The sequence below is a fragment of the Myotis yumanensis genome, unplaced genomic scaffold (genome assembly GCF_028538775.1).
Source record: "Myotis yumanensis isolate MYYU_CA2020_CCGP unplaced genomic scaffold, mMyoYum1.0.hap1 SCAF_9, whole genome shotgun sequence".
NCBI classification, from domain to species: Eukaryota; Metazoa; Chordata; class Mammalia; order Chiroptera; family Vespertilionidae; genus Myotis; species Myotis yumanensis.
The window spans coordinates 56447849-56460504 of record NW_027223760.1 but is presented as its reverse complement, the minus strand read 5'-3'; the positions used below and the strand labels follow the sequence as shown (position 1 = coordinate 56460504).

Genomic DNA, 12656 nt, shown 5'->3' with positions numbered 1-12656 from the left:
AACCTGGTTGCTCCTAACTGCCCTCCCCTGCCAGCCTGGTCATCCCTTACTGCCCTCTCCTGCTGGCCTGGTCACCTCCAACTGCCCTCCCTTGAAGGGCTGGGTTGCCCCCAACTGCTCTCCCCTGCAGGTCTGGTCCCTCCCAACTGTCCTCCCCTGCTGGCCTGGTCCCCCCCACTGTCCTCTCCTGTAGGCCTGATCCCCCCTAACTGCCCTACCCTGCTGGCCTGATTGCCCACAACTGCCTTCCCCTGCTGGCCATCTTTGACTACATGGGGCGGCCATCTTGTGTGTTGGAGTGATGGTCAATTTGCATATCACCTCTCTATTAGATAGGATGCTCTTTTGTTTCATACTGTTTGCATTTGAAATTGCATCCGTTTTTTTCTAGTGATCTTCATTAGATAATTTTTGTCTTTAATGAAAGGTGCTTGCAAAAGCATTTTTCCTTTATTTGGGGAAAACCACGTCCCTGCCTGTGGCTATGGTCTGAGCTTCATAGAATTCCAAGGCCAGAGAGTAGCCAACCTTAAACAGTGGCTCCTTGAACTCATAGAAACAGAATAGAATGGTCTTTAACAGGAGCTGAGGGATGGAGGAAATGAGGAGATGGTGGCCAAAGGGTACAAAATTCAAGTTACAAGGTGAATAAGTTCTGAGAATTGTACAGTATGGTGATTATAGTTAACAATATTGTATTGTATAATTGAAAGTTGCTAAGAGAGTAGACCTTAAATGTTTTTATATTCACCCTCCCTCCCCCCCCCCGGTTCAAATGGTAACTATTCTCTTCATAATTTGATAATATCTATATTATAAAAGCCTAAGCAACCTTTACGATGCCAATGATCGATCAACCAGTTGCTATGACATGCCTGACCACTAGGGGGCAGGCACTCAATGCAAGAGCTGCCCCCTGGTAGTCAGTGTGCTCCCACAGCAACCTCCGGCGGCCTACCAACATCCTCTGGTCCCTCCCCCAGCTGGCCAACCTCCTGTGGACTTTCCCCCTGGCCAGCCACAGCTGCAGTCCCTCCCCCTCAGCTGGCCTCCCCCCCTGCCGTCCAAACTCCCGCAGCCCCTCCCTCCCTGGCCGGCCTGGTCCTGCCCCCGATGGGCCCTGATCACTGGCCATGCCGAGGGACCCTACCCATTCACCAATTTATGCATTGGGCCACTAGTATCTATATATATAAAACCCTAATATGCAAATAGACCGAACGGTGGAACAACCGGTTGCTATGATGTGCACTGACCACCAGGGGGCATGCATGGAACATAGCGGGTGTAGGCCACGGCCGGATGGTGGAGCAGGTGAGTGAGGGCACCAGACCAAGGTGGGGCACTGGTTGCTGTAATTGGGGCGAGCCTCTGGTGCTTACTGAAAATTCTTTGCTCCCGTGCGCCATAGTCCCATCCGGTGCTCAGACCTGCTGCAGGTGCTGGCCCCGCTCATCCTTCAGGGCTTCTCCACCTCCCTCTGCTCCTGAGGGGCGATCAGGGCCAGCAGCCGCCTCTCACACCCTCTGCTAGTGCTGGAGCCACCATTCGCACTTACTGCCGGTGCCGGCCCCACTCACACCCGCAGCTGGCATTTGCACCTGCTGACGGTGCCAGCCCCAATTGCTCCGCACTGTCAACAGGTGCAAGTGGGGCCTGCGCTGTCAGTGCATGGGAGAAGTGGTGGCAGGAGTGGGGCTGCCGGCAGACAGGGGACCAGGGGCTACGGTGGGAGGGTCCAGGCGGGGTGTGGAGGATGGGCCGAGACCCGCCCCTGTGCCCACTGCAACCTTGAGGCCACAGTTCCTTTCAAGGTGCATGAATTCATGCACTGGGCCTCTAGTGTGTGTGTGTGTCATTGAGTTGTGTGTGTGTGTGTATATATATATATATATATCATTGAGTTGTGTCTCTTAAACTTATACAATATTATGTGTCAGTTATAGCTCTATGAAGCTGGGGAAAACATTTAAATAAATGAATATATATTTTTAAAGTAACTCTTTACTAAATTTAGCATGTGACATCTTTCCAAAATATTGTTTTACCCTTTCTTTTCAGGATGAGCAGAAGCTCCAGGACAGTTTAAGGCAAGGGGCCACAATAATTGCCACACTCATCAAAGAGAGAAATTCTGCATTTATTGGTCAGCTACTGGTAGCATGAAGGACACAGAGAAAATTGCCTACTGAGTTTAAAGAAATGTTTATCTAAGTTCCTCTGTCCTGCTTCCCCTCCCTGTTGTGTGTGGTAGCATATTTAAGTTGTCTTTTATGTCTCATAATTTGTAGGATATGATACTTGTGTTATAAAAGTGGATTAATGTTTTATATTTGTGAAATAAAAATTTACTTTCATGCATGTCATATTTAAATTGCCCAAACAGAAAAGGATAGGTAAGTGGAAAATAATAGCCTTCATATAATCTTTTTACAAAAGCATGAAAGATCAATAGAAATAATCATGTGTGAGCTAATCCTCCAAGGAATGAGAACTTAGAAATCTTGAACTATTCTCTCTGTGTTAATTAGCAAATCACACTGTAATGAAACTAATAGATAAGGTTCAGAATTATATTTCTTTACTTTAAAATTTTCCTCTCATCATTAGATATTGACTTGTGTTCTAATTTTCCATGCCTTAAAAAACAAAACAAAACATAAAAACAAACAGAAAACAACAATAAGAAATTGTAGGGATTCTTTAAATATATTCACTATTGGCCCTCAACATTACTCATGATTCCTAAATGAGATGTAATATACTCCGTAGATTACATAATTTTTACTCATTTTAAAAGGTCTCTGATCTTTCTGAATGCATTTAAGAGAAGACTGGAAAGCTTCATAAAAGTGAAGTTATTTTAGTGAAGCCCAAGTTAGTCTTCAAAAAGACAGGGAGCCATTGCAAGAATTTAATTATTCTTTTGATACAGATACTATTTTTTAAGTCAAGTTTCTATTCTTTCAAATTTCCACTGGTATGTACATCTTACATACTGATGATTTCCCCTATATTAATTACATTGTATAATTATGTGCATGCAGTCATTAGAGATGCCTTTTACTCCATATTTACACTGACTTTCTTACTTTTATTTTTTAAATATATTTTCTATTGATTTTAGAGAGGAGGGGAGAAGGAGAGAGAGATAGAAACATCAATGATGAGAAAGAAGCATGATCAGCTGCACCTGCATGCCCCCTACTGAGGATCGAGACTGCAACCCAGGCATGTGCCCTGACCGGGAATAGAACGGGAATGACCTGGTCGATGCTCAACCATTGGGCAACGAGGCTGGGACTGGCTACATTGACTTTCTAAGAATAAAATAGATCAGATTATTCAAGGGCTTAGGCTGCACATGGAAACTATAAAAGTTGCATGAGATGTTTTCTATAACATATCTACCTAGTGGAATTTCTTCTTAGCGTGTTGGGTGAGTTTTCCTATATTTCTCAAGTATCTCTCTTAGTAGGAGAGTGTATATGTTACATTTAAGTGATAGTTGGTAGAAAACAATGGACATGGAGAAAATATTACAGTTCATTCCCCTACATAAAAGGCATTGTTTCAATGTAGTTTGGATCTGAGTTCCTGGGCTTGCTTCTTTCTATCTCGGGATGTTAAGGAATATAAAATAAATCATTTAATTCAAATCTTGAGGGTGAACATCTATGGGAAATGTGTGAATTTTGGTTAGGATGTCGATGTTAAGGTAGTGAACTAGTGGTGTTGTGGAAGGCTCACCCCTTCTGAAGCCTGTCGAAGTCTTCAAGTGAAAATGTTTTTAAGAATTTGAAATTGCTTATACAGGCCAATGGGGAAATGTTACCAAGATTCAAAAGAAAGGGTGAGTGTTTTAAAGTTTAGCCTGCTAATGGAATGTTATACCAGACAAGACTTTATCTGGGAGTAAGCAGTATGACTTTACCCTAAGGTAATAGGAAGCAATTAGTATAATGAGGTTTAGTTAATAAAATATGAAATTGTGTCTAAACTAATCACTACCATCATCATCATCATCAAATTTTATTTTTCTTTATAGTTTACAAGTGATTCACAACATTGAAAATCACTTAAAGAAATCCCCCCACATCTTTCACTGCTGAGATGGGAAGTTACGCTCAGGGGTCTCAACTCCCTTGCCCAGAGCCACGTGGCTGCCCAGTAACGAAAGGCAGGGCTTAGACTCAGGACCACGGGAGAGGTTTTAAGCGCATCTCCCTGAATAACCACGATTGCCGCAGAGGGCACCTCGCAGAGAGGCTGTGGGGAACAAGCCAGAGGCTCCACGGGAGCCCCGGAAGAATGGACAAGGAGGGTCAGTCTGCCCAGTTACCAGAGGAAAGTCCTGAAGCGCTTGGCTTTCCAGCCATCTTTCCAACATACAACCTTGTAGCCAAGGATGAAGGGAGTGAGAGAATGAATGACCAGGAGAGAAAGGTTAATGAGTTGTTTCTATTGTTTAGGAGACCCCGAGGCCACTTCACAGTTACATTTTCATCCCAGCTTCTGTAAACCTAATTACTTTCATGAGAACTGTGTTTTCACTTTATTTTCCAAAATCCCTTAAAACTGAGAGTAGTTATGCCACAAAGTTGCTGAAATTGCTTTCTATCTGTGGACAATTTTGCAAAAAGACTCTCTCCCCACCCACCTAAATGTATGCTAATTAATAAATGCAATTTAAAGAAAGCCTTTTTAGGAATTTAAAAGTGTCACCACTGTTTAGATTAATGACATATTGGTAAGAGGTAGTAGTTGTGTGTTGTTGTTTTTTTTATTAAAGTGCTCAATTTGAGAGATAACTTGTTGCATATATACTCATTTACAGATAAAATCCAGACCTGCATATTCTATCCAGACCCATATTCTATCCATTCTTTCTGTGGTCAGTTTAAGCATTTTGCATTTGTTTACAGGAAACCTTTCTTTTCTCATGCTAGTTTATTAAAAGCAAATTTTACTTTATATATATTAACACAATGCTTATGTTATAAAAATCAAGTTGCAGTAGAATATTTTTATAAAATCGGCAAATTTTACTTCCTTTTAATGTTTAAACTAATTACGTCAAGGAAGCATCAAAATGTTTATATTAAAATGTAAAGAAAGTCATTTGGAAGAAGGATAATTAGAGATACTTTAAAAGATTAATTAAAAATAAACAGAATAAATGAAAATACATATCCTTTTAGTATTTATTAGAATGGTTTAAAATAAGTGGACTAGAAGTGGTCATGTTGGTGGTTTTGATATTGTAACATTTATATATGTTCTTACACATTTTTAGTTTTTAGTTTCAAAATTGAGAAAACTATGGGTATTTTTAAAATGAAAAGTACCAAACTACTATTAAAGATTCTCAAAATATTCTCTTTACCAAATAACATAGGTAATTAATAAATAACTAAATAAACCACTGATATTTTAAAATCAAATGGCAATTTTCATTGATATTTATTGTATATATGCACATTTTCATACTAACTTAGTCACAATTTAATAACAATATAACATTTATTCTGAAAATATAACAATGTGATGTTTTCTTTGGTATAAAGATAGAATTTGGTATCCAGATCTATTAGCCTATAAAAACATTAAATATTTGCAAAACCAGAAGTCTCAACTAGATTTTTTCTCCCCTCATATTAGCAGCTTTCCTGCAATATTGTGGCTGCTAAGGATTTAAAACCTGTACTCAGACACAATGGAAAATAATACTGTGATCACTTCTTAACAATATCGACATGAGTGTGCTGGGTTGAATTATTGTTCCGAAATATTCCCTCTCTCCACTTAGCTATCATGGGAGGAATATAATTCTATTTCTTGATTTTGGGGCTCATCATGTGACCGCTTTCACCAATAGAGTGAGTCAAAATTACAGTGCACCCTTGATAGATCTGGATATCAAATCTAGACTAGAGGTGAGAGACTATCATGTTGCTGCTTGTTCTCTCCCACTTCTGCCACCACCAGGAGATGAACTGACAAATGGATAAACAAGCCCAGCTGTTTAGTTGACTTCCAACAGACAGGTGAGTTCTATAAATGCTCATTGTTTTTTTAATAACAAGTTTTGCCCTAGCCAGTTTGGCTTAGTGGATAGAACATCAGCCAGTGGACTGAGGGTCCCGGGTTCAATTCCGGTCAAGGGCACATGCCCAGGTTGTAGGCTCAATTCCCAGTAAGTGGCATGCAGGAGGCAGCCAATCAGATTCTCTCTCATCATTGATGTTTATCTCTCTCTCTCTCTCTCTCCTTCCTCTCTGAAATCAATAAAAATATATTTAAAAATAATAATGAGTTTTGAATCTTTTGTATTGCACACCAGTTGGTAAGCAAGTGTGGCAGTGTTTGGTATATTTGCCCTCACAAGTCTAGGATGTAAAGCAAAATGGTTCTAAGGAGAAATGTTGGTCAGGGCAATGATCCTAAAGTGCTAGAAGGTTCTATTTTTCCCCTTTAATAGCAAGAGAGAGAAAATGGTTTCTATACTCTCAGTGTTGCTCTTCCTTTCCTTGCCCATCACCATCCACAACACACAAACATTTTGGAACATCCTTGGATCTGCATGTGCCAAGAAAACCTTCAAAGACTGATGCCCACATACAAGTATTACCAATACCATCTCCGTGAGCTCTATAGTTGTGGGGATTTCCTCAGGCAATGTATGATCAGACACTTGGATAATGAAAGTGTAAGAAGAAAAAGACAAATCGCAGTTGCATATAGCCATTTGTGCCTCAGCAACACAGAAAGGCATGCAAAGTGAAGTTCAACTCCATCACCATCTTTATGATAGAAAGAAAGGTCTAGAGTGGCGGTTCTCAACCTGTGGGTCGCGACCCCTTTGGGGGTCGAACGACCCTTTCACAGGGGTCGCCTAAGACCATCAGAAAACACATATATAATTACATATTGTTTTTGTGATTAATCACTATGCTTTAATTATGTTCAATTTGTAACAATGAAATTGGGGGTCACCACAACGTGAGGAACTGTATTAAAGGGTCCCGGCATTAGTAAGGTTGAGAACCACTGGTCTGGAAGATGTTCAGGCATGAAGTGTGAAGTCTTCCCTTGCCTTGAGACTTCCCTCAGCACATATGTTCACAATGCTTACTCAGTGGGAAAACTTTGGGGTGAATGGTACTCGGTATGAGTTTGACCTGACTGGAGCCAGATTCTTTTTCTGTTCCCATCTGAAATATTGGAATCTTTGATTTTTAAAAATGTCTTCACAGCTGAAATGCATTATGCAAATGTATTCTCTACTTAGTGAGGATGCTACCAAATAATCTGAACAGTTGTTAGAACATCTGGGGCTGTTTAGCAGCATGGATAAACCCTGGCTTGTCTAGTGCAAAATTCTCTTTTCTTCCAGTTTAACCTTAATTAATCCTAGCATCGTCTCTGTGAGGTAGGTCTTTATGAACCTTGTGATACGATGATTGAAAAATGGCAGATGCAGAGAGCAGGGGCTCATGATCACCCAGACCAGAATTTCTGCCTCTATTTTGGACAGTTTTTCAGAGAATTAGATTACAATGAGGAGGGACTGTTCTTTACTTAAGTTTCTTTTTTAAAAAAATCGGATTTAAAACTACATCCAGAATTTTACCTGGATGCATTCCATCATTTTCCATTTTGCAAAATTGCAGTGAAGCCCAGAGGCAAAAGCTTAACAAGGCAATCCTACTGATCCTTTTGACCCAAGTGGAGACATGATTTGAGATTCCACATGGAGGCCAATTTTTTAAGAATTTCCCCTAGTCTGTAGACTGTAATAATTGGGTTATTTGGATAAGGTTTGGCAAAGCGTCTAGTAGATTAACTGAATGAGGTTTCTGGAACATTGCCATTTTGGAGCTATCCATTTTGTCTTTGTTCCCCCTCATTATAAAATGGACTAGTGAAATTGGTTGGTTTGTAGGTACGTCAGGTTTTTCTTTTTCTTATTTCCCATTCTTTACATCTGAGCCCTTAATTTGGTTGAAAGCAAGCTCTTCAGCCTAAGTGGATAACAAAACATCCCTTTGAGGAGGAGGAAATAGGTGATAAAATCTGTATGTTACTAATTTTTTTCAATAGTTTGGAGGAATTTCTTTCTCATCCTGTGTGTGTTTTTAAGACCCTGTTAAGTTCATAGTTCCTTTTTGCTTTCCTTGTTTGAATAGAAAATAATTCTCCTTAATCTCCCCCTGAGTTTTTAAACTATTATTGAACTGCCCAGTTCAGGAATTCAGTTGCCTGTTTTACTGAATGGAGGTATGTATGACCTGATAGTAAAAGAATGCTATTCAAAGACATTTCCGCCTGTTTGTGTCTTGGATCAGTTACTGTTCACATGAATCTGGAAATAAGCCAAAATATGTAAACAAATTAGGAGTTTTGAGAATCCCAGTGGGAATATCCACAAATTCCACTATAAATCAGGAACTTCAGATAAGTGCAAGATGCTTTAATAAGATAGCTAGGAGAAGGAACTATAGACCAAATATTCTTGGCTTTGGTTTGGGAATCTTAATGGATATTAAAAGATTTGGGTTAATTATGGGGTTATACATAAAACTACTTTTTCCCAAACCTCTATATCGGTGGTTCTCAACCTTGGCTGCACAGTAGAATCACCTGGGAATCTTTTAAAAATCCTGATTTCTTGCCGAAACCGGTTTGGCTCAGTGGATAGTGTCGGCCTGCGGACTGAAGGGTCCCAGGTTCGATTCCGGTCAAGGGCATGTATCTGGGTTGCGGGCACATCCCCAGTAGGAGATGTGCAGGAGGCAGCTGATCGATGTTTCTCTCTCATCGATGTTTCTAACTCTCTATCTCTCTCCCTTCCTCTCTGTAAAAAATCAATAAAATATATTAAAAAAATAAATAAAAAATAAAAAAATAAAAATCCTGATTTCTGGGCCTCATCCTCCGGAAATTCTGTTTTTTTTTTGTTACTAATGTTGTGGCCCCACCCCATAACAAAGAAACAGAATTTCCTGAGGCTGAGGCCCAGAAATCAGGATTTTAAAAAGATTCCCAGGTGATTCTAATGTGCAGCCAAGGTTGAGAACTACTGCTCTATATGTTGCCTAAATGGAATTTTATTTTTATTTTACTAACTTTTAATTTATGCTTAATATCAAACAGCCCTTAAACTCTGAAAACACTTTTATATGCTTTTTGTAAAACACACACACACACACACACACACACAGTGGCCAGATTATTATGACCACCTGACATTTGTAGACAAATTAGCTATAATTTCACACTAAAGTTGCTAGAGGGCCAGACCATTATAAATAGGGAAGCAGGTTGTTTACCATGACAGTAGAAGTGATTTTTTTCTGAAGATATGGGCCACCTTTTGCCTTCAATACTGAGGCGATTCTTCTTGGCATTGACTCCATGAGATGTCTTTGAATAGCATTCTTTTACTATCAGGTCATACATACCTCCATTCAGTAAAACAGGCAACTGAATTCCTGAACTGGGCAGTTCAATAATACAGTTTAAAAACTCAGGGGTAGATTAAAGAGAATCATTTTCTATTCAATTATTTTCTACCCATATCTTCAGGAAAAAAAAACAACACTTCTACTGTCATGGTAAACCTGCTTCCCTATTTATATAATGGTCTGGCCCTCTAGCAACTTCAGCATGAAATTATAGCTAATTTGCCTACAAACGTCAGGTGGTCATAATAATCTGGCCACTCAGTGTATATATACATACATATATAATTTATTATCATTAATGACAAATTAGTGACTCTTTGCATATTTATATAAATCTGAATAAGATGTGGGACATTTTGATACATTGAGGTATCTATAGCTTTTTTTTATAAGAATCTCTTCTTGCAACTATTTCAGCACATGAGTTGAAAATTGGGGTCTTTTTATTGTCTTTGACCCAAAGTTAAAATTTAAATGTAAAACTTCCTCTTGAGGAAGACAACCCATAAGTTTAATTTCACCATTATGATATCTTTATTAATTCATCTTGATTGTGTGTGTGTGTGTGTGCATGTGTGTAGAAAGAAAGAAAATGTAGAGAAAGAAAAAAAATATTTTTCATGTCAACATTTTCTTGAAAGTTGTTCTAAAACAATTGCATTGTAAGCTTGTGTTTTATATGCAGCTACAAGAACTTATAGAGATTATGTATCACTGATTTATCAAAGTATATTTTAAAATAAGGGAAATGCAGAAAATATATTGTACATATTTATATGTAATAAATACATATTCATACATAATAATTATACATAATAATCTTCATTGGCAATGCAGATTACACACCTGCTCTGCACGGGAACTCATTTTCTTGCTCTCTCCCAGAATATGTCCCCTGTCCTCTGTTGGTTCAATCCCCATTCTTCCTATAATATCCATTCCTTTTTCTGGTGGACTGCGATACCTTCCCTGACCTCTCTTTATTTTGATAGGAGGTAGAAGGTATAAATTCACACCTAAGACTTAGCTTACATGCTAATTTCTCTACCATCTTTTCTCTTCAGTTGCAGGACAGACACAGAATCTCAATTTACACCTGGCTGCTCTTCAAGGCCTAGAAACTCTCTGAACTCACAGTGAGCAATTTTGTAGACACCTGAAACATTGATTAGGTGGCGATGAATCATGATTCATATGAAATGTTTGTCTCCTGTGAATAGGGCAGAAGTTACTTTTCTTATCACTTGAATCATCAGGCCCTGCATTAGAGGATTAAGTATTGAATTTCATTTCGTCTAATGTGTAACATAACTTGTACAATCTCTTCATAATGTATGCTACCTCTTTTGATAATTTTACCTATGCATTCTAGCAAGTGCCTAAATGCATAGGAATTTAATAATATTCTCACACAAGGAAATGGAAAAGAACAGGAAGGAAGGCAGTTGTCAAATCATTTGGGGGTGGCCACCTAGCACGGGTCCGTTGAGTACTCTCTCGTAAGGATGCTTACAGTTCTTTATAACCAGCCACCTTTAAAATACTCATGCTCCTTTGCTGTTCACCTTTTACTTCAATCTTTCCCTAAGATATACAAAGAATTTAATCCCTTGAAATCTTTTTTATGCATTTGATGCTTTAATGGAAGCTAAGCTCCACCTGGTGGTGGAATTTTCTTCTCTTGTTTGAACTTCAGCTTATGCACTGAGATCAATTTAGCAGTGAAACAAAATCTGTGTACATCTCTATGTATGCACCCATACATGTTGTGTGTGTGTGTGTGTGTGTGTGTGTGTGTGTGTGTGTGTGTGGCAACCTTTGCTCTGTCACAAAAGCTCTGAAATGTACTTGTTATTTATTTTACTGACGTTGACATTTAAAACACAGCATTCGGCATTTGATTATTCCAAATGTTTCATTACATTGGGGTTCTCAGCAATGGCCAGCATAATCTTAGTGTGATAATCACAAACCACATCTTTCCTCCCACCCCTATCTCATGTCAAAATTGTTTTCCGAAAGGACTTGATTCAGGCCTTGATAGTAAAGTAAGAATGTAAAGGCTTTTATGATTCATATATGAATCATATGATTCAAAAGATAGGCTTTCTTTAATTTGTCCAAGATTCCTGTGGTCTCTGCATAGATTATGTACATTTGAACATGAGATGTAGAAAAAATCTCAAGGTAACAAAGATGATTTTGTTACAGTTTATCTAATGTGTGGAAAGGCCACAGTCGGTGTTACTATAGAAGTAAGGTCTCTTGTTCAAGTTCATAGCATGTGGATTTTTGACAGTGAAGTAAATAGAAGGCATTGAGAAGGAAGTACAGTCTACTTCCTGTATTGGAGAATTGGGAGTTAAATGTTACAGCTTAGCCATCAGAATAATGAGAATCTATCAATAGAATGGATTTGAGCACACATCAAGCACTTTATGTAAATATACTCTCCAATTGGGAAATGCACTTTTAGCCAAAAGGTACTCTGCATCAATACTCTTCTAGGTTTATAATTGAAATAGTGCTTAGAAAATAAAAGCAAAAATTCACATAGCCCTTTCTTACCCCTGCAGTTGACCTGGGCATAGAGTATGTTTTTAATTATGATCACCTTCGCCATACTGTTGATGTTCCTCCCCAGATGTGAGATGTGTGTTAGAAAGATTTCCTCCCCCCCAACCCACCCCCAGTCCTATTGCTTTTGAACCAGAAAACTGCTGACACTTTGCAACCCAGTAAGAGAGCGATGCTTTATAACATTTTCCATGAGATTATGACACAGGAAGAAGAACCTTGTTGTGCTGTCGGATATATGTGGTTGCAAATATTCAAGGGGCATAGAAGAAAGTCAAGCCCCCAGAACTAAATATTCATTTAAGATCTCACAGTACACTAATTTGCAGAGTCATATACCAGGTTTATAAGGAGGAGGTTGGGGATATCAACTGTAATATATTTAATTAATCATATCAACTAAATGGGCCAATAAACCATGACACTTTAAAGTGAATACTGAAATAGATCCCATTCCTATCGAAAAATGTAGTGTTTACTTTCCTTCTGTTATCACCTGTGAGTAATTAGAAGTCATCCCTTTAGCTCCACCTAGTTATCATTATGGTTTTCTTCCATTTAACTAGAATCCTTCCTACATTTTATGGTATCAACCTAAAAACAAAAGATCAA

General features: G+C 38.8%; 1 protein-coding gene across 1 annotated transcript in view; it reads left to right on the top strand.

Annotated features, from left to right (window-relative positions):
* The window catches only part of CRPPA (CDP-L-ribitol pyrophosphorylase A), a 163949-nt gene extending 158636 nt beyond the window's left edge, over positions 1–5313 (top strand). Inside the window, exon 10 of the mRNA XM_070424386.1 lies at positions 2062–5313. Within this exon, the coding sequence (XP_070280487.1) occupies positions 2062–2166 (105 nt within the window). The 3' untranslated portion in view covers positions 2167–5313. The remainder of the gene's footprint in view (positions 1–2061) is intronic.
* The last annotated feature ends 7343 nt before the right edge of the window (positions 5314–12656 follow it).